The sequence below is a fragment of the Diabrotica virgifera genome, chromosome 7, assembly GCF_917563875.1.
Source record: "Diabrotica virgifera virgifera chromosome 7, PGI_DIABVI_V3a".
Classification (NCBI taxonomy): domain Eukaryota; kingdom Metazoa; phylum Arthropoda; class Insecta; order Coleoptera; family Chrysomelidae; genus Diabrotica; species Diabrotica virgifera.
Window position 1 is genome coordinate 248,136,650 of NC_065449.1, and position 27,137 is coordinate 248,163,786.

Below are 27,137 nucleotides of genomic sequence, written 5' to 3' on the forward strand. Positions count from 1 at the left end.
TTTATTTGAACTACACCGCTACGCTAGATGCACGCGGCAAGTGCAGAATTCAAATTGAACCCAGCCACTATACAGTAAATCTATAGAAGAACGAGAGATCTTAAATCGGTGAACCAGCGATTCTATCTTAAAACATTGAGGATTTGTGCACTGCACACAGAGACCGGGGCGGAGCGTTTCGATTCACAGTTTGGCATTTTCTGTGGGAATTTATTAAATACAATATTGGTAGTTTTTTAGGATGGAGCCTTATTCAGTGAAGTTTATAAAAGAAAATGCAAATATTTTTGAAAATCGTCCTCTTATAAAAGGAATGGACTAACTTGGCCGGAGATAAACTTTGTACAAGAATGTGCAATAAGAAATAAAAAGTTTAAACATTGTTTTAAAGTTGAACAATATAGAAAAACTTCGTGGTTATGCGGGTGTGATAAACTACATTCTTTGTTTTGTTTTCCATGTTTAGTGTTTTCAAAGAATAAAACTAGGTATAATTTCAATCTCGGTCTTTATATGCCGTTAAAATAAACGGATTTTTAAACAGTTTTGACAAAACCATTTCAATATTCGTAACTTCATCGTCCACCTTCACCACCGAAGAAGCGCCATCATTCAGTAGGTATCATATTCTGCACAAAACAAAAAAAAGTGTGTGACATCCTGATTAATCGGGCCAAAGATAGGTTTCATTTTACAGAACATCTTTTGGCAAGGCCCCCAAAAATTTTTCGCCTGCGGCGCTTATTCACCGTTTGTATAATTACATTCTTTAATTGAACACCCTCCTTACATTACCACGAGCCGCCACTGGTCGGCATTCCCCTAAAGTGCCTTAACATTTTTTAGCAGCAAATCAACCATTTCAAGCGTGAATAACTTGATATTAGCTCACTAAGAAAAGTATGTAAATAGTATATTGTACAACAAGTGAGAAAAAAGATATATTTCTCACGAGCGCAGAAGTTTGTTGGCACGAGGCGAGTTCCGCAAATCAAGCGAGGGAGAAATATGTCATTTTCTCATGTGTTGTACACTGTACTTTTTCTATGGATGCGGTTTTGTCAAGAGTTCAAATTTCAAAATTAAATAGTTTAGGTGCTTTTAGGTATAGTATATGCATAAATTGAAACATATACATATGTAGGTATTTAATATTTTTAAAATTTATGTACTTTATTTATTAAAAATTATAATTAACAATTATATTTGAACAGTTTTGAAAGGTAATTCCTGGTAAGTTTTGTTTGACAAAAATAATTGTGTTTGTATTGTGCATGTTACCATGGAATCGGCGATCATATGTGTGGAGAACCCGTGATAAAAAATATTTCTCACTGCAATGGCCGACTTTCCTCACTGCTTGAGAGATTGTTCGTTTTGAATGTATGTAAGTAGTGAGAGAAGTTGCACATTGTATAGCATCCATAGAAAAGCATTTTGTGCTGTAAATTGAATTATCTGTCGATTTCGGAAGTTAGTTAAAGTTTAAATATTTTCACCCTCGAGAAGGGGTTGCACTCACCTCTGGGCTAAAATCATACCTCAGCACTATATAAGTTTGTCTTTGACATGGGTCCTATGAGTATTAAAAATTGTATGCCAACCAGTCGCTTCACCTGGTTTAGATTGTTTAACACCAAAAATGTTAAAAAGATGCGCAGACACTCTTGCAATACCTTTAATGTTAATTATACAGACTTCTTTTATCCAGAATTCCTTACCCCCTAGTTGGAAATTAGCATCCGTCACCCCTATTTTTAAAAAAGGTAACAAACTCGATCCCAACAATTATCGCCCGATTAGCTTGCTGTCAGTAGTTGGTAAGGTCATGGAAGCCATTATTTCCGAGGAGATGACTAAATTCCTTCTCCAGGAACATGACATTCCAACACAACAACATGGATTTGTGTCTGGCCGCTCTACTCTAACCAATCTCCTACATTGTGTTAACGACTGGACGCTATCCCTTAACAGTTCGCAGCCGGTCGACGTTGTTTATCTAGACTTCCCTAAAGCCTTTGACCGTGTTCCTAAGCGCAGACTTTTACATAAGCTAGAACATTTCGGAGTTCGCGGTACTTTACTTCGTTGGATAGATGATTTCCTGACAGATCGACATTACAAAGTTAGAGTTGGCGAATCTTTCTCATAGGACAGGTTAGTGGAAAGTGGAGTGCCGCAGGGTTCTGTCCTCGGACCTCTGCTTTTTACGGTTTATACCAGCGATGTTCCTTATTATGTTTCCAGTAAAATATCGTTCTATGCTGATGACACAAAAATATATGCCAATCCTATGACAAACCAGTTAACCCTCCAAAGGGACTTGGACTCTATCTTTACTTGGTGTTCCCAATGGTTACTACCCTTAAACGCGGAAAGATGTGTAGTGCTTAGAATTGGTAAAAACAATCCACTTGTGCCGTACTTCGTTAACGGACAACCATTAGATTCAGTGTTCTCGTATAACGACCTCGGTGTTATTGTAAACAGCAGCCTAACGTGGTCCGACCATATTCAGTCTATTTGTAAACGTGCGAACTCCAGACTATATCTTATTCGGAGGTGTTTTTCGAGAGCTTCAATGCAGTCATTCTGTAAACTTTACACTATTTACGTAAGACCGATTCTTGAATATGCTGGTCCAACGTGGCATCCTGATTTGGTTCGAGACAAAACATTGTTGGAAAACGTCCAAAGAAAAGCAACTCGAATTCCATTGGGACTGAGAAGACCCTCCTATGCAGAGAGACTTAGTATGGCCAATCTAACTTCCTTCGAACTTCGTCGACAACGTGGAGACTTAATAACCACTTTTAAAATATTAAAATTCAGTTTCGGAAATCTCGACGAAATGTTTACTATAAACCAAGATGAACGCCTCAGAGGTCACCAGTTCAAACTTAAAAAAGAGAACTTTTCTACGAGATCAAGGCAGAACTTCCTACCAAATAGAGTGTTAGAGAGTTGGAATAACCTTAGTGATAATATTGTCTCGGCCCCCTTTACCAACACGTTTAAAAACAGACTTTACCGTTTTTTATTATAGCTGAACTATTTTTTTTTTATGTAAACAAAAATAATATCTTTTTTTTTTTTGTTTTATATTGTATCTACTAGTAGGTTAGTTATGTAATTTCTTTGTTTTTGGGCATAATAGGGACTTGTCCCTCTGCTCTTGCTTATGTATAATAATAATAATAACCTAAGAGATTATTTAAAATTCAGAGCAAAAGCCGTGATAGAATGAACTATATTGTATTTTTATCGTATGAATAAAAAAATATTTAAATATACTAACTAAGATATGCTAATATTCTTTTTAGGTCAAACATAAAAACACTATAACCTCTTCTCGATTTTCTAAACAAAAACTAACCTAATTCCAGTACATTCCTTAAATCTCTTCTTGTCACCCACTTTCCTTCGATGTTTAAGTTCCCGATTTGTTTTTAGTGAGATCAGGTGTTCTCTACACAGAATCTAATTTAAGTTCCCTTTGGACTTTACTTTAACTTTAAATTTAATGTCTTCAGTGTCACAACGATAATTAAATTTACGGTTCGGACCATTTTCTGCTTGCGAATGGATATTTGCTGTTCATGTAAACGTTTATTCGCTTGCTAGATTTCATTTTAACGTGTATATTGTCAAGAAAAGTCTACGTTAGGTAAAAGTATAAATCCAGGAGAAATAAACGTAGTTTGAAATGTTACATTTTTTAGGCCTTAGCTTGCATTTGTTAGAGGACGCATTTTTATTTTTTTAATGTATAGTGGGGATCAGTAGAAGCTTAAGTGCAAGTTTGTGGGATCGTCACCATTGTCCCCGGGTCGCCATCTTGGAATGCTTTTGCACTGTATCTCATAAACTACATAGTAACCCTACAGAAAATTTAATTCAACATAAAACGTAGCAAATTAAATTTTCCACAATTTTGTTTCTATTACTTTTTATCGTCAAGTGACCAACAAAAAAGTTATAAACAAAAATAAGTGAAAATTTTGTAACAATTTTCCTGTTGGATGTTTTTCAGTTAACTTTCAGGAACTTTTTTTCAGTTAATTTTACAATAATATGACATCACAGCAATTTTGTAGAGGATTTTTCAACGAACAATTTTTACTATAAAGTTAATTAATTTTATTTAATTATCTGGGCTTTACGGAGCTCCAATCTTGACCAGATTCTCGAATGCTCATAAGAATACAATAAAAAGAAAATGTTACGCTTACTTTTCTATCCATATATTTTTTTGTTCATACAATTTATTATCATCTTAAATATGATATTATTAACCTATTTTTGACCCTTTTTCCCGCCACCTATGAGGTAGAGTATGGAGGCTCGTTTTTTTGTGCGGTATCCCCAGTAGGCCTAATAGGTCTGGATCCCGCGTATGAAAAAAAAGTTTATTAATAGCAAGCTGAAAATTTGTTAATGGCTTAAGGGTGTCTAGTCTGACAAACTTTGATATATGGGAACACTGGAACAGGGGAAGTTTTAATTGTGGAACAGGTTAAAAATTTGGAACGGCCAGACCACGAAAACGGCACATGTATTTTGTCCGACAGAACAGACTTACACTCTCCGAACAGAGATTAAACTCTCATGCAAAAATCAGACTGCTATTTATCACCAAATGGGCGTTTTAATGAGTGGAACATGTAGAATATGTCAAATGACAGGAATTATGACAGGTGATAAATAGCAGTCTGATTTTTGCCTGAGAGTTTAATCTCTGTTCGGAGAGTTTAAGTCTATTCTGTCGGAGAAAATAAATGTGCCGTTTTCGTGGTCTGTTCGTTCCAAATTTTTAACCTGTTCCACAATTAAAACTGCCCCTGTTCCAGTGTTCCCATATATCAAAGTTTATCCGACTAGACACCCTTAAGCTATTAACAAATTTTCAGTTTGCTGTTAATCAACTTTTTTTTTCATACGCGGGATCCAGACCTATAATCCACGCACAATTTCTAGATAAAATGATATTATTTATTATCATATATTGAAAAAGGTATATCATAGTCATTGTTTTTTCATTATTTTCGATGGACCAGGCTGCGAGTCAAGATCTGAATCAGCATCCGAGGTGAATTTTTGTGGTATAATGGGAGTTAGCGTTGGCGTCATTGTAGGTAATTCATCTTCCAATTCATTTTCTTCAATTAATGTTGATATGTCCACGATGTTGCTGCAACTTACACCACCACAATGGAGGCACACTGCTGAACATTTGAGACCTGCTTTTCGGCAACCGCACGCACTTCAAGTTTCCATTGCTTCTGCAAAATATGAATTTAATAAGCTCCGGGGGTACTGGAGGCTTGGAAGTTTGGATTAGTATCCAAAATTTTCCATGCTTTTTCCAGCCCCAATCTTCTGGATCACAATGTTTACCGAGCCATAACTGAATCTGGTTATACACTCGGTGTCTGTGGAAACGCTGCATCTTGAGTTGAAGGAAGTGAGAAGATAGCATTTTTTGTCACTGTTTTAGCGAATCTTCTATATTTCAGGGTTTCCAGATAATCGTCTTTATTTCCACCATTTAAGGAGACGGAAAAACGTTCGCCAACAACAGTGAGTAAAGATGGCTCTACTTTCTCACTGACAAATAATTTTCCAGAGGTTTTTTACAAATAAAACAACCTCCCATTGCGCACGCTTAAAAAAAAGTCAAAAATCATTCATTTAATCTTCATTTAATCTAATTTTTTTTTTGCTTTTCTGAAGAATTTTCCTTTTTGCAGTTGCATCATTCTTCCGGACCGGCGATTTGTCCTCAAACAACTACTTACTAACTTACTACTACTTTTTCTACATGCTTAGGGTTTTAAGTTTTGTAGTGGGGAGAAAGGTGAAAAATAGTTTAATGATAACATAGAAATGTTAAGATCATAATAAATTATATGAATAAAAAAATATATAGATAGAAAAGTAAGCGTAACGTTTTGTTTTTATTGTATTCTTATAAGCATTCGACAATCTGGTAAAGTTTGGAGCGCTGTAAAAACCAAATTAAATAAATAAAATTAAACAACTTTATAGTGGAAGTTCTTCGTTGAAAAATCCTCTACAAAATTGCTGTAATGTCATTTTATTGTAAAATGAACTGAAAAAAAATTATAACCTCCAAAAAGAAACTTGTTACATCCTGTTTCATCTATTTTTGTTTAAACTTTTTTGTTGGTCACTTGACGATAAAAAGTAATAGAAATTAAATTGTAGGAAATTTAATTTGCAACATTTTATGTTTGATTAAATTTTCTGTAGGGTTGCTAGTTTACGAGATACAGCGAGAAAACCTTTTGCACCCCTTCTTCGAAGATGGCGGCCGGGTGACAAGGGTGGCGACCCCCAAACTTGAACTTAGGGTTCTGCTAACCCCCCTTACACATTAAAAAAATAAAATTGCGTCGTCTAAAAAATGCAATCCTAAATGTGACATTTCAATGAACTAACGTGGCTTATTTCATATAAACATAACATTTAACTTAAAAGTTCCGCAAGTCAACAGTTTTAGAACACAATTATTAATTTTTGGTTATTCAAATATAATTATTCACGGTTTTAATTCACCTATATTTTATAAAAAAACAGTCGTGTCACTAATCTTAACTTGATATTTTTTGAGTAAGCCCTAGATGGGATCCACCCTTATCAAGAGTCAAGTTTTCAAAAACTCGTTTAAGCCATATATCACTTTGGAATTTACTCCGTGTACAAGACTTTAATTAAGGGTAGACGAATTTTTCGTTCTTTCCAGTTTCGCCCTTTGCGCGTTGGCTGAGTATCTGAGCATTCCTATCATCTGAGCTTCTGAGCTGAGCGAATAACAATGACTTCCTGAGCTCTCTAAGTTGGATACTTTAAATTCGCTGTACCATCTAAACCGAAATTTAAAATTATAATTTAGTTTTTCAACCGCTAAAATAATTTATATGCCCTTTTTATTCCATTTACTCCGTTGATGAATTTCTTTTAAGTTTAATATACAATAGAGTATAAAAAATACCCTCTATTGCTCATTAGAAGAAACTACTTGCGAAAGTAATGCTGTTTATGTCCTGTATACACTCACCGGCACAAAATTCCGCCACCCAAAATTTTTGATTAAGTTTGACAATCTATAACTTTATTATTTGTGCTCCGATTTTCAAGATTATTGCATCAGATTGTAGATGCCTGTATTGATATCGTTTAGTATTATTCCGGTAACAAAAAAAATTTGCTTGCATAGCATTATACAAGGGTGAATGGAAGCGTTATATTTTCTCCTGACTTAAAAAAAATTCTGTGGAAAAATTGAAGAGCTGATTTTGTTTCATAGTCCTGTCATATTATCCCAAAGGCATCACTAAAATTTTGTTTTTTGAATTATCCGAATATCTCTTTTCTTGTAAGAGCTGTACCATTTTTTGTAAATAAAAACACTGATTGACTCATAAAATAGAGGTTGGATTGATAAAATTAGAATGGCCCACATGCAGCCCAGATCTCAATCCTGTTGAGCATTGATGGGATGAATTAGGCCTCCAGAAAATTTGGTACAGTTATTGCCCTAGTAGAGGAATATCGGCCTATTCCCGAGGCAAAGATAACACATCTTTATTCGATGCTAAACAGATTGCGAGCAGTCGTTGCTGCAAGAAGTGGACATACCCGCTATTGAATTGTTTTGTTTTGTTGTTAATTTTGTTTTGTTAATTTTAGTGCCTTTGATATTTTTATTTAAATAAACCTTCAAAGCAGTGTTTTTATTTACAGCCCTTACAAGAAAAGAAATATTCGGATAATTCAAAAAACAAAACCTTAGTGATACCTCCAGGATAATACAAAAAGAGTATGAAACAAAATCAGCCCTCCAAGTTTTTCACAGATTTTTTTAAATTTAGGAGAAAAAGCAACGCTTCCATTCACCCCCGTATAATGCCATCTAAGCAAAAAATTTTTGTTGCCGGTATAATAACAAACACATAAATACATGTACCTACAAAATAATGCAAAAATCTTGAAAATCGGAGTACAAATAATAAAGTTATAGATTGTCACATTTAATCAAAAATTTTGGGTGGTGGAATTTTGTGCCGGTGAATGTTTTTGGGTTAAAAGTAAAAACCCCAATTTCGCTAAAACGTCCTATAATCCTTTTCATATAAATGTAGATTCATGAATTATAATTTAGTTTGCACCTTCTACTATATGGTACATTGAGGCAAGGCCCACTTGTGAGCCCTTCAGACACATAGACCTACGGCAAGCCCATTGTATCACCCCTATCATACAGACTAGGAAATTAAGAACCTGGTCATTGGCTTTTGTGCACCAAGCTCATATGTCAGAATCAGCAGGGGCTACAAATCTGAGCTCCTTCTGCTACCCCAAACGTCTAATCGTTCAGCAACTTTATGGCTCACAGAAAGCTTCAAGTCTCTTCAAGGGCAACTCCCTCACCTGGATCGGCTGCATAAAGGTCGTACCCTGGATTTGCCACCTCTGATAGGCCGATGCCGGGCACTTCCAGAGGACATGTGAGGAGGTGTCTTCCTCCTCATCACATGACGACACCGTGGACCATCCGCCAATCCAAGCAGATGAAGGGTCGCCGGACGCTACAGTTACCGATGAACATACTTACCACCAAGGAGCATTTTCTACGGTCTAGAGAAGAAGAATTTGGGCTGTGAGTTTTTGGATGACCCCACTATGTGGAACCTAGCCTGTGTCATACCTCCACAACTGGCCCAGGAGTCCGGGAACCTCTGTAGAAGAAGCTCCTTGAGATTACCCCGACCAGAACTGAAAGGCACCCCAATCACCGAATCGGGTCCCACAGGCCGAGTGGATGAGCTATGTCTTGCCAGGTTCTCCTACTTTTTGAATGTTCCTCGTAGTTATCATTTGCGGGTACAATAATGTAGAATTGTAAATATTTTATCTTAATTCTTAAGACTCCTTTATATATTTTTTCTTTAATTATTATTACAAAACACGAAACCAGTGTCTGTCGACGCTCTTAGGGGCAGATGTGTGGGCGTATCTAATCGACGGTAGTTTAGTGAGAAGATTGTGTTTATTTTCAATCGTCCTTAAGACATAAAGATAAACAAGTAGCCGGCTTGACTAATTTTTATAGTTTTCGTTTATTGGAAAAGATCGGTACATACTTTGAACCAATTTTAATGGGTTGGTTCTCAGGAGAAAACGGAAAAGGGAGATTAGCAGTAAGATAATTTTATTTAGCGTGGGGGTTGTATAGGCAGTCGATTTTATCATCAGGATCTAGACGGACGTGTTCTTTGGGAGAATAGAAAAAGACGCTTTAAGACGTAAAGATACGCCTTAAGAAGAATATTATGACAAGCCGGTTATAATATTGATTAGAAGAAATTATTTCCAATACAGTTCTTTTTATAAGGACACGTAAATTTTGGTCGCAATTACACAAACACTTTTACATTTCGTCAATTTAATAGTATCTATAATTTAGTTATCTATTTTATTAATTAAAACTGTTAAACATCACACGGACTTTTAATACGATTGTCTTTAACGAATCCTACAATAATATAGATGGCATGTTAGATTACAGCCAGTTTGGATACAGACAAACGCCTGACGTTTATAGTATGGTAATTTTTCCGATTGTAGGGACAAAGATTACACAAATGTACTAAATGAGTTGCAAATCGAGATTAGAAGACCACAGAAAACCGATTAAATTCAAAATTAACTAGCCTTGATTTATATGTTGAAGCAAATGTATATATGCACCGAAAACCCCTGCTAAACACGTATATATACGTTGTATAATTGAAGTTTGCACCCCTGACCAACTGTGTAAATTATAGAGTACAGATATTGGCTCTAAATTTGGAATTTGACACATCTGCAAAATTGTACCTACTAGTTTGATGGTATTTTCCGTGATAACAAGTTTGTTAGGGTGATAAGTTTAGGATCAAAATTAATTTTGTGACTCCAGATTTTTGGATTTCACCTAACAATCTATCGTTTTGTTATTTTAGAACAGGCGGTATGTGCTTTGGGATAAGTAAATGGTATTATGATTCTATTTTTTGCTTTAATCCCTTCGAAATATTATTGGCAATGATAATTTCACTATGCGGACATTTCACGTTGTACGGAGTTGGGTCGTGGACTCTCACAGACGCCACCTGCAAGAAAATTGAGGCTTTTGAAATTTTGCTTTATCGTCTAATCCTGAAGATATCGTATACCGACCAATTTACTAATCAGGGTGTTTTGTTCAGGAATGCAAAAAGAAGAAGCGCTGCTAATCACAATAAAAACAGTCAAAATCGAATACCTTGGTTAGTCCAGGGCGCATCTGTTTTGAGATGGACGTTGAGAGGTGACTCATATTTTTTGCAGAAATTGCTTAGAATTAACTCATATAATAATAATTGAGTTATCCTCCCACTCAAAAAGGTCCGGAACATTGTTTAAATAATCAAAATGTCAAAAAATGAAGGAACAATTCGATTTGCCATATTGATCTCTGCCTGATCTTGAATCTTTGCCATATTTGCCATATTGTCAACCTCAATAGAGAAGGCACTTAGGAGGAGGACATGTCGATGTAAAATGAGACATACTATATTTTATTTTTATCGATTTTAATATTTATTTCGTCTATTTTTTGCGGCGACATCATCTTACTGAGTGATCACTGTTTTGTCAGTTTTCCAAATACTCTCGTATTATTTTTTGATGCGATGCTATTATGACCCAGAGCAATTTCTCAAAGTAGACGTGAAACGCGAATAGTAGATATTACATAAGAAGATCTTTTTTGGGGAATCGAGCAAAAAGAAGGATATTGCAACTAATTTTTCAACTTTAGAAGACAAAAGGCTACATATCCGACAGCGAATGTGTTTTACTCGGCATAATCGATCGATATCAGTAGCGTCGAAAATTGAAATTGGCAAAGGGCACAAATATTTAAACATATTTATCTATTTCTATACAGTATACATATTACAAATATGTCGAATAAATTCATTATTTCAGAAACAGAGGACTCTCAAAATACGTAAATATACTCGGCCATTGCCCCTGAGTAAGAAAATTCTTTACCCATACCATTGTATAACTAGACTAGACTAACTCCGTATTGTAAGTAAATAATGCCTGGTTGTACCAACAAATCTTAAGCTCAAGCTTAGCCCAGTTCAACTTGATAGATAGGCCCGCTTTAAGTCGCACATACGTTGCACCATAATTTTAGAATAGAATAGAATAGAAATACTATGCTTTATTGTCACTGAAAATTATACAATTTTATGGACAAAGCTTAACATAGAGTCACAAAAAAATATATATATAACAATAACAAATACAATTTTCTGAAATTAGATAAATCGTCAGTAAAAAAAATATATAAACAAGTTAAAAAAGTGAAGCAAAAGACAAAACCAATATATTGCAAAATTACTATAAATTGCAAAATTGAACATACAACATATTATAATAAAACACAAACAAAGGAACTAATAAGTTTAAGCTGCTGTATGTGACACCCAAATATAGATAAATATACTTTAGTTACTGGTACATTACTGTAATTTCTTAGTTAGTCATTAAGAAACTCTTCTACTGAATAATATGGTCTTTTAGATAAATGAGCTTTTGTCATTTTACGGAACTTGAGGAAAGATGTTGCAGATTTAAGTTGTAAAGGGAGATGGCTGTATAGTTTTTTTGCGGAATATAGTATAGATTTCTTTACTAACTCAGAAGACGGGATCGGTAAATAAACATCAAAAGTTGAATTTTTGGTGGAGTAGTCATGATGAGACCTTGCTGGAAAGACATGCAGATGTTTACGAATTAAGCAAACAGTTTCTAAAATATACAAAGATAGAAGGGTTAAAATTTCGTGGTCTTTAAAGTAACTTCTGCAATGGGTTGTTCTTCTGAGGCCAAACAGATATCTTATTGCTCTTTTTTGTAATTTGAAAATAACATCAAATTGGGCAGCTGTACTACACCCCCAAAAAGGAAGACCATATCGAAGATGAGACTCGAACAAAGAAAAATATGTTATTTTAGAAGATGCTAAATTGAGTTCCTTCGAAACAGATCTTATGGCGTAGCAGGTTGAGGAGAGTTTCTTACTTAACAAATCGATATGAAGGGACCATTTGAAGTTGCTGTCTAAAAGAATACCAAGAAATTTTACAGAATCAACGGTAGATATCTGGCTGTTATTCACAAGCACGTTAAGGAGAGTAACTTAGAGTCAGACCAGCTTTTTGTCGTAAGAAGATCAGAAGTTATAGTTGCATGAAGAGTTGCAATAGTTGAGTTGCTCCAAGTGATACTGGTATCATCACCAAAAAGAAAAATTTTTCCATCGATTTTTAAATTAGTAATGTCATTTATAAAGATAAGTAAAAGTAGAGGACCCAATACTGAACCTTGTGGTACTCCACATACAATGTTTTTGAGACTAGAGTCAGTATCATTTGCTCTAACCAGTTGTTTCCTATTATCTAAGTAAGATTTGAACCAATTCAAAGAAATACCTCGAATTCCATAGAAATTTAGTTTTTTAATCAAAATGTTTTAGATTATTATCAATGTAATCCACGTGGCAATCATTGTGTCAAGCTGAAAATTGACCTAAGACTCAATGGTGTAACGCGTATCTTTAGTAAGCTGAGCTTAAGGCACGTCTTAAGCTTAAGATCTGTTGGTGCAAGGTGCAACCAGGCATAAGAGATTTTTCCTTTATTCCGCGACGATGAGCTGGCCAAATACCTAAGTAGGTGGAGATCAATAAACTAAAGAAGAAGAAGTTTGTCTACAACACTTCATTGTCAAAATTGAATCGCATTTCTGTCAAATTCATATGATTGAACTGTTTTTATATATTATTCATTATATGTCTTTGTCTAGGTACAATGTAACGGAACCACTGCAAATGAATCCAAATGTACTTGAAACTCCATCCGTAGGGATAGTTGGAGGAAAACCATGTGATGAAGAATATCTATTTATGGTGTCTTTGCGACCTGCAGACAATCCAAACGCTCATAAATGTGGTGGGACTTTAATAAATCCTGAGTGGGTTCTGACTGCTGCACATTGTAACACACCAAACACCATAGCAGTACTTGGTATTAGTGGCAACAGACTCACTAAAATATCACTGACGGAAGATAACGAAGATATGATCGTCATGTTTGTAGATCATACAGTAGTACACCCTAACTATAATAAACACACAGTTATGAATGATATAGCACTGTGCAAACTTTCCAATGCTGTAAACTTCCTTCAGGTAGTCAAACTACCAGCTAAAGATTATGGAATGTCGATACGATTTTGTGATTATGGTCTTGTTATGGGATGGGGATACCTTGAAGAAAAGGAAGCTGTTGTCCCTTCTCTTTTACAGTGTGTGTATTTGAAACTACTGAAGTATGTAGACTGTCAAATAAGAATATCGGAGAATGTCATCTGCACTTTTACAACAAACAAAGACACGTGCTTTGGAGACTCAGGGGGACCGTTGCTATGTGGAGACGTTCAATTCGGGATTGTTTCTTGGGGCAAAGGATGCGCAAGGAAGCATCCCAGTGTCTACACCAGAGTTGATAAGTATTTGGGGTTTATCAAAAAATATGCTAAAACGTATACTAGTGGTGGTCATGTATGGATCGGTGATATATGTGGTAGTAATTGGACATTTTGGTTGTATTTAATGTTTGTACTTTTAACTTTGTGAGATTTTGTTGTCGATAAATATATGATACCTGTTTTAAGAAACATTATTTACATAATATTTGAGGGGCTAACTCTAGGGGACAGTTAAACTAAGTTAAACCACTGTAAACTCATAAATATTGGCAATATCATTTTAAAGTCTTCTACTTTAAAATGTATAATATATGTCTGAATTGCCGATATAATAAGTCAGATTAAATAAATTATTAGAATAATTTTTTACTAAGCAACAACATTTTTGTTTAATTTAGTTATATTTTGTATTCTGACAACGACATCCGATTTGAGCGTCGAAACGTTAATAAAATCATCTTTTTTTACTTAAATTGTGGCTTATTTCCCATTTAGAAGAGTTGATTAAGTTAAACCACCATTTATGGCCATAAAAGCAATTTGAACCGCACACCTGTATTTTTTGTTGTTCTATTTTACGAACACTCGCTAAGTGGGGTTTTTTAATAGCCGATCAAAAAACAAATTAATTGTTTTTTGAAATTGACAAACTAGAAAGCCATAAAAAAGATTGTAAGATCTCGCTTGAAAATTTCTATAAAAGCTGGTTCTTAGGCCGCAATAACTATTAGATCTCATCCTCAGTAGAATAGTAATATCTTTAGTAGAATATATCTCGCAATTTTTTTCTGTAGTATTATATGAGATATATAATATAATAAATTATATATCTCGGCACGGACACCCCACAAAATAGGTCATTTTTGATGTCTCGAATTTCCTAAACGTGTTGTCCGATTTACGTGAATTTTTTTAGTAGGTTATATAGCTTTATTCTTTAACAGTATGGCTGTAATACTATTGTTGCTAGACAGGTAAATTGTCATTGCACCCTGTGGAATATTCTAGCATTTATAAAATACTGAAATTAAAACCTAACTGTAGCCTCAGGTTTTTTAACATTCTGTTTTTTGATTCATTCGCTTATGTTGGATAATAAAAAAGTTAATAGGTACTTTAACAACTAGCCATCAATACAGGGTGTTTCTAAATAAGTACGACAAACTTTAAGGGGTAATTCTGCATGAAAAAATAATGACCGTTTGCTTTATAAACATAGTCCGCAAATGCTTCGTTTCCGAGATACGGGATGTTAAATATTTTCTTACTAACTGACGATTTATTTATTGCTCTAAAACCAGTTGAGATATGCAAATGAAATTTGGTAGGTTTTAAGAGGTAGTTATTGCGCAGTTTTTGACATACAATTAAAAGTTTTATGTTCACCATTGGCGTACATACGGGTAATATGACCGGTATGCACGCCAATGGTGAATATGAAATTTCTAGTTTTATGTCAAATAATGCGCAATAACTACCTCTTAAAACCTGTCAAATTTCATTTGCATATCTCTTCCAGTTTTAAAGCAATAAATAAATCGTCAGTTTGTAAGAAAAAATTCTACATCCCGTATCTCGGAAACGAAGCATTTGCGGACATACGTTTATAAAGCACACGGTCATTATTTTTTCATGCAGAAATAACCCTTAAAGTTTGTCGCACTTATTTAGAAACACCCTATATTGATGAAAAACAAGGCTAGTTGTTGAAGTACCTACCTAACTTTTTTATAATTGATGGATTGACATACTAGTCTGCTTTACAGGAACTAACAGACAACTTGACCAATTGCGATCATACATTAATATGATGAGGTTACGCTCAGCGGGTGCAAACCTTGATGTAGGAATGGGACAATTGAGATGTCGTTTCTGGCGGGGTGAGCTGGAGGCACTGCCCCAGCTGCATGCGGGCCATGGATGCGACTAAATTAAACCTACGTTTGTCTTCGACAAACCCTACAAAATCGAAACAAGACAACATAGGGAGTCAAACGTGGCAAATATTGCATCTACACCGATGGCTCCAAAACGAAAGAAGGCTCAGGATGTGGAATATACTCCAGATCATTGAACCTTAGTATAAAATGGGGCATGGGCAAAAATGCCAGCGTAGTTCAGACTGAACTGGCTGGTATCTCCATAGCCGCAAAGAGATAATCGGGAAAGGTATAGCCGGCAAAACTGTAATAATCTGCACAGACAGCAGACAAGCGCTACTAACCCTGAACAGACCACGCGTCATATCAGGGCTAGTAATGGAGTGTCATGAATCACTAGCCCAAGCTTCGGATGGTAACAACATCATCCTGAGGTGGGTTAAAGGACACAACAGAAATAAAGGCAACCGCATTGCTGACCAGCTGGCTAGAAGGGCAGCAGGCCTAAGACTCTTAGGACCTTGCGATCTTTTTGGCTTGTCGACTACAACAATCGCGGAAACTGTCAAATGTCACTCCCACACGCAAACCGTAAGAAGATGGGAAGAAGGGCCAGGATGTAGACTTGCCAAGGTAACACTAAGGAACCTTGGGAAGTCAGCATCAGAAAAGTACTTGAGAATGACCAGGAAAAACTTACGCTTGACCGTTGGTTTTTTAACTGGCCATTGTCAACTAAGAAAACACCTCCACACACCGGGGCTAGTAGACACATCTCTATGCAGGAGGTGTGAACGAGATGACGAAACTGTCGAGCATGTCCTATGTGAATGTCCGGAGTTATCGTCAATACAAGAGTATGCGTTCGGCGAGCCTTGGCCTACACCTGCCGATATAGGGGAGATGTCACCAGGTGATTTGTCCACCTTCCTGGAAATGGCAGGATGGATAATGAACTAAGGACGACAACCCCCTGGGAGGATGTACAATGGGTCAATTGTGGCCTGAGTGCTGTGGGACTTGACTCACACTCCCTACTCTACAGATACAGATCATACATTAATTCACTTCATAGTAATATTGAGTTCACAATAGAAACAGAACAGAATAATTCCATAAACTTTCTAGATGTAACGATTACCAGACTACACAACAAACATGAGTTCTCCGTATATCATAAACCTACCCATACTGACACAACTATACACAATTCATCATCCCATCCTACACAACACAAATTAGCAGCCTACCATAGCATGATACATAGACTGACAGAAATTCCTATGACAAAAAATAACTTCGAGACAGAACAGACTAGACAAATAGCAATAAACAATGGCTATAACGAACAAACAGTTCACAACATTTTAAACCAAAAACTCCATAAGAAAGCCTTGAAATTAGTGTATCCACATACACTTGGGAAAGAACCCAGTACCTTCTGCTCTCTCACATATACTGGCAAAATAACAACAAAAATAGCCAGATACATAAAAAAGAAAGGAATAACACCAGCTTTCAGAACTAACAACAACTTAAGCAAACATATTAAAAACAATAAAAGCCGAAAGAGAAAGCAACTACAGAGTGGTGTGTACAAACTAACTTGTGGCGACTGTCCGAAAACTTACATCGGTCAAACTGGCAGAACTTTTGACAAACGGATAGCAGAACACAAAAGGGCTTTCAACAATAGAAAAACAGACACTTCTACATACGCACTTCACCTTCTAGATCATAATCATTCTTTCAATGAAGAGTTTCAAATTCTACATATTCAAAATAAAGGCCTTAAGCTATCACTTTTAGAATCAATGGAAATTAATAAATTGAAAAATACAGATATAATTCTGAATGACCAACTCGAGACAAACAGCTCCCCACTCCTCAACCTCTTCAGTTAAAGACTTAAAAAGGCAAACACATTGTAAAATATATCACTTGAGAAAGGCACTTTGCCGAAACAGCTGTAGTAATAACATAGTTGTAATAAATTTTGTGGAAGTATAGAAAAACAAACGTTTTTCAGTGTTTTATTGTGAGATAACTTTTTTATTATCAAACATAAGCCAATGAATCAAAAAACAGAATGTTACGAAAACATGAGGCTCTATTTGGGTTCTAGTTTCAGTATTTTATAAATGCTAGAATATTTCACAGGGTGTGGTGAACTTTGAGAAAGAAAAATAGTTTGATTGGTACACCAGGTACACAATAACAATTTACCTGTCCAGCAACAATATTATTACAGCGGTAACACTAAAGAATAAGGCTATAACATATTAAAAAAAAACACTTAAATCGGACAACAGGTTTAGAAAATTCAAGACATTAAAAATATAAAGTGGTGTGTTAATTTCTTGGAGAAGTGTATGTTATAGTATAGCTCTACGTAAGTGACAAGCTTAAACATCTACTTCTTTTGTAAGTTGATATTTTGAAGCCTTAAAAACAAATTGTAATAAAGTTAAAAGCCAAATTTAAATCTCGAGTAATATAAAACAAACATGTTTAAAAAAAGAATCCCTCGCGAACTCTTTATAAAGTTTAAAAAAGGCACGTAGTAATAACTTCCTTTTTTATCTGTTCTTTCCAGACCGATTATAGCCGACACTTAGATGAGATAGCCAGAGAACTGGAGCGAGTATGTCTCGAAGTGAATCAAGAGTTCCTGGTAAACGGCAAAAATGGAGATGAAAACAATTTGAACCGCACACCTGCATTTTTTTTTTGTTCTATTTTACATCATCTCACTAAAAGAGTTTTTTAATAGTCAATCATAAAACAAATTAATTGTTTTTCAAATTGAAAAACTATAAAGCCATAAAAAAATTGTAAGCTCTCGTCTCGCTTGAAAATTACTATAAAAGCTGGTTGTTCGCCCACAATAACAATTAGATCTCACCTAGCTGTTTTACTACTTTGATGTTAACGTCGCCGCTGTATATTGTCAAATTTTGTAAGTTTCGTTGTTTCCTTGCTTGTATTAGGGTTTTAGTTTTATCTACGTTGACGGTAACGAAATAGCGATGGACTACCCCAGCTAATTGAAACAATATTCGAAAATATTACCTCAACTAACCAAGATAGCCATCGTTACACCCTTAGCTTAGCTCAGTCACTCAGGTGTGTGTTCGTCTTGTCCTAACCTCAGATATGAACTATGAAAATTGGAATGGAAGCAAACAAAACATAGTTTTTAACTAATCATGTTTATTGTTCATAAAGATATAATAAACAAAATGACTTGTAAAATGCATTAACAAATGTATTCAAATTCTTGCCAAAAACTAACAATTCTGGATTATACTTATGGCTTTTGGTAGCTGATGGTATCCTCTTGATGTCGTATGGTACTGCTGCTGGTTCTGCAACGGGCTCTGGGGCTATTTCTTTCGCATTTTCTTCCAGCTCCACACAAATATCATATATGTATACTCGTGAAAAAATTTCATAACTTGTATTTTCGAAATACCCTATAAACACCTACTTGTTTTACCAAGTTGATATTTTGACGCCTTAAAAACAAATTCTAATAAAGTTAAAAGCCGAATTTAAATCTCGAGTAACATAAAACAAACATATTTCAAGAAAAAAACTGTCCCTCGCGAACTCTTTATAAAGTTTAAAAAAGGCACGTAGTAATAACTTCCTTTTTTTATCTGTTCTTTCCAGACCGATTATAGCCGACACTTAGATGAGATAGCTAGGGAACTGGAGCGAGTATGTCTCGAAGTGAATCAAGAGTTCCTGGTAAACGGCAAAAATGGAGATGCCCTAAGGCTGATGCAGCACTGGGAAAGTTATCGGCAACTGTCAGGTGAGAATTTGCCCTTTTTTTATTTATGAGATAAGTTATTGAGACCCCGAACTCGTTATTTTAATTCTTAAGGTACTCAAAGAATTTTGAATAAAATTTTTTTTATTGTTGTAATATTTACAATCTGTCCTTTAAGAACAATAGGTAAATTCTTTGACAAAAATTGAAAATTTGACCTGTAGAGGGAGATCCAGTGATCACCCTCTTTACATAAATTAAATTAAAACAAGTTAAAAGTTTAGTTATCACAGATTATTCGAATCTTCTTGCTAGGTCCACTACTTTGAATCTCTTCAGGCGTCGTACATCATTGTGGTCATCAGTGAGGTTGCTGGCTAACTCGTTTGGATGAGATTCTATGGGCCATTCCACGAATATACGCCTGTTTTGGATTACTTCGACAACGAATATTTTACTGTGCAACATAAGAAGTACGAAAGTAAATGGCGCTAATAATTATTCCAATAAACAACAATGTAATTTGCAATTTACTTTCATTCTTCTTATTTTGCACAGTAAAATATTCGTTGTCGAAGTAATCCAAAACAGGCGTATGTTCGTGGAATAGGGTATAGTCTCTTGGAATATTTTTTGTAATATTCCGTTATTACTGTTTTTATGGATGGCACATTGAGGTCTTGCTCTCTCACATAGTTTGGCACGTATAGTATTTTTACTACAAAAACGTTACCTATTACGTAGGTCAAAATTTTTGACGTAAGAGAACTGTCAAAACATTAGAATGTGACTTTTCATTATTGCCGTGTTTATAATAAACATAGCAATAATGAAAAGTCACATTCTAATGTTTTGACAGTTCTCTTACGTCAAAAATTTTGACCTACGTAATAACGTTTTTGTAGTAAAAATACTATACCAAGGGGCATTCAGCATTGTTCTAAGGACTTTGTTCTGGAATCTCTGCAGTATTTCTAGGTTAGTTTGACTGGCTGTCCCCCAAAATTGGATACCATAGGTCCACACTGGTTTTAATATAGATTTATATATCAGCAGTTTGTTTTCAAGAGATAGTTGAGATTTACGACCGATGATCCAGTACATTTCTCGGACTTTTATTCCTAGTTGTTTTCTTTTTGTAAAAATGTGCTTTTGCCAAGTTAATCTCCTATCAAGATGGATTCCTAGGTACTTGACAATATCGGTTTGTGGGAGTTGCGTTTCATTTATTGTTACAGATGGACATGTTTGTCTTTTCATGGTGAAGGTTACATGGATGGATTTACTCTCATTTGCCTTTATCTTCCATTTTTTAAGCCATCTTTGTATATTATTAAGGTCTTTCTGAAGGATTCCGGATGCTGTATTTGGATCATGGTGAGAGGCTAGTACAGCAGTGTCATCAGCAAAAGTTGCACACGTTGTTCTGTTACTTGTGGGTAGGTCAGCAGTGTAGAGCAAGTACAATATCGGTCCCAAGACACTTCCTTGTGGTACTCCGGTTTTTATTGGTCTTAGGCTTGTGTATTCATTATCCTGCTTGACTAGGAAATGTCGGTTGGAAATATAGCTTTTTAGGATTTGATAAAAAGGATGGGGAAGGTTTTTCTTTAGTTTAAAGAGCATACCAGCATACCATACCTTGTCGAAGGCCTGACCAATGTCCAGGAATGCAGCAGAACAATACCTTTTATTTTCTAAATCACTTCTGATGTGTTTTACCAGTCTATGTACCTGTTCTATCGTTCCGTGTTGTGTTCTGAACCCAAATTGATGTTGGGGAATTAGTTTCCTTTCTTCTATAACTGGTGATAATTGTTTAAGGAGAAGTTTTTCCAAGATTTTTGATAGAACAGGTAGCAGGCTTATTGGTCTGTATGAAGTCACCTGAGTTTTATTTTTCCCTGGCTTAGGTATGAGAATAATTTGAGCAACTTTCCATTGTTCTGGGTAGTATACTAGCCTAAATATTGCATTAAATACTTGCGTTATCATTTTCAGACCTTTGCATGTCAATTTCTGCAGTACTTTCCCGTTGATCAGGTCATATCCTGGAGCTTTTTTTGGACTGATTTCATGCTGGATAATATTTCTAACTTCTTTAGTGGTGATTTTTGAAGATATTCTTCTTTAGCGGCGAATCGATTGAGGGTAAAATTGTACATGAACCACGCGCCTGCGCACACTGACAGTATGTAGTTCTGACAGTAGGTATGTAGTTCATTGCTAATCTTTCAAGATAGGTATGTACAGTTGAGTCCGCGAGTCTTTACCCGTGCGTCATCATTTAAAGCATACGAAATAAGTCGGAAATCTATTTCACGCAACAGCAACTGACAGAAAGTGGCTACTGTTCCGATTAGGGGTTTTATTATAAAATTTGACGTTATCAAATACCTATATAGAATGTCAAGTGTAAGTTTTGCTTCAAAATTTTTGTGCAGAATTACAGCTACATTTGAAGTAGCTTAATAAATTATTTTATTATTATTGATTAATAAATAAATAAACAATTTATAAAAAAATTCAATAACATATTATATCTTTGTTATTTTATTCACTTTGACGGAAATCTAAACACAATCATATCTTTACTGTGTGAATGACCTTAGCTTTGTATCTTTTAAATATTAATTGCCAAAATATAATTATTTACCTTAAAATTTCAGAGCCCAATATAAAATTAGTTGTGAAAACAACTGTTGGTGTAATATAAAGAAACCTCAAAACGCAAAAGTTCGACAAAACCGCAAAAAATTCAACTGACTGACAGCCACAAATGTAAACAAAGCAGAAACGTCAAACAAATTGTGCTTAAAATATGAAAACATACCGAATCGTCTTTTTTTGTACCTATCTCTTTTCAATGCACTTAGTCTAGATGGTTCATAAAAATAACATGTGTTTTTAATTAATAACAAACGGCAGCTGGTTTGTAATGAGTTTCATGCGGGAAGAGAATGATGCTAGATAAAAAGTATGTGTTTTATCTCGCCAGGTATTAATGACGCACGGGTAAAGACTCGCGGACTCAACTGTATGTATCTGTAACCGTGAAAATAAGTCATTAAAAGAATATATTAGTGGTTTTAGGAAATGTATTATTTATTATAATTCTTGTGTTTTTGGATTTGTGTTTCCCTGTAGTAAAATAATAAAATATGTAGGCATAACATTTTTACAGTTTGTCGCCGTGTTGTTAATTATATCCGAAACTTACGTGTCAATATTCAAGTGGCTCGATGGCGTAGTTGGCAGAGCGGTGGGACAGAGAACGGAAGCACACAAAAGGTCGCGGGTTCTAATCCTGGACGATTCATACTTTTTTTTATTTTTCGTTATTTTAATAAAAAAATTTTGAAAGTGGTAGATAAGAAAGTTAGTTTAATTTTTAAATAAAATACAAATAACCTGTAAGTATATTTACTTCGTTTAAATTACCTATATAATAGAAGAATATCTTCTTACGTGCGTACAAAGTACACACACATTATTTTTTTTGTATAGGTAAGTCCATCTGGTAGGGCGATTCCAAGAAGTCATTTATTTCTTCCTCTGTGTCACCATCTTCCATGGGATGTGGCTGGAATACATTTGTGAGGTGATTTGCAAATGCTTCGGCTTTTTCTTTATTATTTCTACACCAGTTTCCCTCTTGGTTCCGTATTGGTGGTATTTGTTGTTTCGGGTGTTTGATTTTTCTCGTGGCCTTCCAAAGGGAATATTCACTATCTGCGTTTGCTGATAAACCTGTAAGATATTCTTGTATTTTATTATTTTTGATATTATGCAATTGTAGTTTAATTTCCTTGGTGATTTTATTTAATTTTGTCTTGTTCTCAGGTGTTCTTTTTCTTCGCCACTCCTCCTTTATTTTTCTCTTTCTAGCAATCATTTCCTTTATTACAGTTGGGCAATGCTCTTTAAATTCTGTTTGGTAGCAGTCAGGGGTAGCATACCAAGCATATTCTTGTATAGATTTCTGAAGATTTTCTACTGCTGCGTAGATGTCACTTTCTGTTTTCAGTGGGATGTTTATGTCAATTAGTTCATCTAGTTTAGTCTTGAAAATGCTCCAGTCTGTTTTGTTACTGTATAGTGATGGTTGTTTAGTACTGTTTGTTATTTGTGCATACCATGTCGCGATTACGCTAGAGTGGTCAGAGGGTAGATCGTAACAAGATTCTACTTTTGCCAATTTAACATTAATTCCTTTAACAATATAGAAGTCGAGTAGATCAGGTATTTTTGCATTGTCGGTAGGCCAGTAAGTTGGTTCCCTTGTGGTGAGATAATTTGCATTGGTCGCGTTTATAGCTTTAAGAAGTTCTCTGCCTTTTGTGGTAATAATTCTGGATCCCCAGGTAGTATGCTTAGAATTAAAATCTCCTCCTGCTATAAATCTGTTTCCTAATGTTTTAAAGAAATTTTCAAACTGTTCCATTTTGTTATTGTGCTTTGGCGGACAGTATATAGCTGATACTGTTAGTGGGCCTAGTTGATCTTGAATAAAAATGGATATATTAGTATAAAAGTTTTAGATATTTGACAGAATAAAAATACATAATTAACGTGCCATGCGAGAGTTATTTTTGAAGTTATACTTTTTTAGACGCAATTGGAAAAATGTTGAGAGTGAATTTTTATAAAAGTGACAGTATGAAGTACGTGCATACCGACAGTATGAAGTAATAGTAGGGGAGCAAAGTATGCTAAATGTGCAGTCACTCGAGCGTTATGGGGACCTATTGGGTTGTGACTATTAGGTCCTAAAACCAAAAAAAAGTTGAGTAAAGTTTTCCATTTTAGTGGGCGCTTGCCACTTTTTAATTTAATTTTCCATTTCCATCAATCGTTTTTTCCGATTATAACGCCATCTATCCATAATTCGAAAAAATGTTTCGAATAAAAGTTACTTATTTTTACATAAGGAATCAAAATCTGCAATAAAAAATGGGGGATCCTAATAAAGATTTTAAAGTAACCCCCCACCCCACCTTCGTGGGGGGTCGTGTTCGGTGCCATTCGATGTCGTGTTCGGTGCCATTCGATAGATGTTTCAAAAATATTGAATTAGAGTATTTTACAGTTTTTCGATCTGATGTACAGCTGGTTCCAAAAAAAAACTGATACGACTCTTAAAGCGTATTTTGTAGAAAATTGAGCAGTGTACTTTCTTCTTCTTCTTCTTTGTTTTTTTGGTCTCGCTGCAAGGCAATTACCAGCACGATTTATAGGGGATCTTGATGTAGTCTGGCTCTAAGCCATGTCAAAATCGCTGACTATGTTCTTGTAAAAAGCTTTTGATGAGGTGTGATATAATGAATATGAGTTTAATTATATTTAATTTATTATATTTTGAAGGATAAATACTTATTATTTACATACTGTCACTGTCACTGCCAAATCTTAAAATTTGTCAGATAACTTCAACCTCAAAAAATGGCTGTTTGTTTGTTTATTTTATTATTTGTCTGTCATAATAAATATAATATAATGTCAGACCAATCATACACTGCTCAAAATGATCAAATCTTACTAACAGTCGTATCAGTTTTTTTAGGAACCAGCTGTACATTTCGCGAGATTCGTATTTAAAATATTAAATTTACCCCCCACCCCTCTACGTGGGAAGTCGTGTTTGGTATCATTCGATAGATTTTTAAAAAACATGTTTTTAAGTTTTTCGATCTGTCATTCATTTCGCGAAATATTCGCTTTTTTCTTGTAACTTTGGGACTCGCCCATTTCCTTACGCCCGGGTCAAATCGTCAGATTTTTGAAATATACACTGTTTTGCATGTACTTAACTTACCTTATCTTAGAGTTTTTTTAAGGATATATTTTTTCGGGCCCCCCTTAACGAACTCCCCTGCGTTAAGAGCCAATATATGGTAGAGGTACATCTGCAGGATACCAGGTTTCTCCCCATATGCTAATCTGACGCGCTCGAGTAACTGCAAAAATCCCCGCTTGGGCTCCCCTACCATAAGTTGCTAAATCTTTCAAGTTACGTATTAGTGCAAATACGTTGGGAAAAAAATATATTGGTGTTTTTAGTAAATATATTTATTATAATTTTTGTGAAATTGAAGTCAAAAAAACTCCTTCTCTTGTTTTCTTTACGTAGAGGAAATGTACTAATGGATGTTAGCGATCACATTTTTTATAAACTCTCTGTTTGGCGCATGCCGTATCATTATCCTAGATATGTTTGATGACAGTGGGGTAGCGGTGATCTATTCGGCATTTTTAAACCTTCTTGAGTCATATCAATGTCAATCCCCTTTACCAACATGTCCTGCCTTATCGTCTCCCCCAGGTCTTCTTTGGTCTTCCTCTCCTACTCCTTCCAGGAACCTGCACTTCAGCTATTCTTTGTATTGGGTGATTAACGTCTCGACGTTGAACATGACCAAACCATCTTAACCTATTCTCTCTCATTTTGGCATTAATTGGTGCCATACCTAGACTTCCCCTAATATACTCATTTCTAATTTTATCCTTCTTTGCCACTCCACTCATCCATCTAAGCATTCTCATTTCCGCCAAATGCATTCGTTGTTCCTCTTTCTTTTTCACTGCCTGGCATACAGTTCCGTACATCATAGCCGGGTCTTATGGCTGTTTTACAGAATTTTCCCTTCAGCTTCATTGGAATTTTTCTGTCACACAACACACCACTCGCTTATTTCCACTTCATCCATCCAGCCCTAATTCTACTGCATGCATCTCCATCTATTTCTCCATTACTCTGTAATACCGATCCTAGATACTTAAAACTATTGCTTTTCACAATCATTTCACTATCCAAAGATACCATTTTATTTGTAGTAACCCCATCTTTAAATGAACATTCCAAATACTCTGTTTTTTCCTACCAGAGCTTGTCTCCACTGTTCCAGTTTTTGTTCTAAGTCTCTTTCACTATTTCCTATTAAGAGGATCGGAACGTATTTTCGGCTGCAATGCTATTCAAATGGGGATTCATTTTTTTCAAATCCTGAGAAAACTAATAAGTATTTTGGAAAAATTTAAACGCAGAATGAAAGATTACGTTATTAGCGAGGGCCGAAAGTCCCTGAGAACTTCTACAATGTTTATTTTAATAAGTTACAGGGGTGAAAAAACTAAGAGAAAATTTAGTCATCATTCTCTTTGCCTTATCCCTATGCGGGGTCGGCTTCCCTAATTGCATTTCTCCACACAATTCTGTCTTGGGTCATATCAATGTTAATCCCCTTTACCAACATGTCCTGCCTTATCGCCTCTCCCCAGGTCTTCTTTGGTCTTCCTCTCCTACTCCTTCCAGGAATCTGCACTTCAGCTATTCTTCGTATTGGGTGATTAACGTCTCGACGTTGAACATGACCGAACCATCTTAACCTATGCTCTCTCATTTTGGCATCAATTGGTGCCACACCTAGACTTCCCCTAATATACTCATTTCTAATTTTATCCTTCTTTGTCACTCCACTCATCCATCTAAGCATTCTCATTTCCGCCACATGCATTCGTTGTTCCTCTTTCTTTTTCACTGCCCAACATTCAGTTCCGTACATCATAGCCGGTCTTATGGCTGTTTTATAGAATTTTCCCTTCAGCTTCATTGGAATTTTTCTGTCACACAACACACCACTCGCTTCTTTCCACTTCATCCATCCAGCCCTAATTCTACTGCATGCATCTCCATCTATTTCTCCATTACTCTGTAATACCGATCCTAGGTACTTAAAACTGTTGCTTTTCACAATCATTTCACCATCCAAAGATACCATTTTATTTGTAGTAGCTCCATCTTTAAATGAACATTCCAAATACTCTGTTTTTGTCCTACTAAGTTTTAAACCTTTTTCCTCCAGAGCTTG

General features: G+C 35.4%; 1 protein-coding gene across 1 annotated transcript in view; it reads left to right on the forward strand.

Annotated features, from left to right (window-relative positions):
* The window catches only part of LOC114325220 (midasin), a 700,017-nt gene that overhangs the window by 615,177 nt on the left and 57,703 nt on the right, over positions 1 to 27,137 (forward strand). The window contains exon 19 of the mRNA XM_050656603.1: positions 19,167 to 19,311. Within this exon, the coding sequence (XP_050512560.1) occupies positions 19,167 to 19,311 (145 nt within the window). The remainder of the gene's footprint in view (positions 1 to 19,166; positions 19,312 to 27,137) is intronic.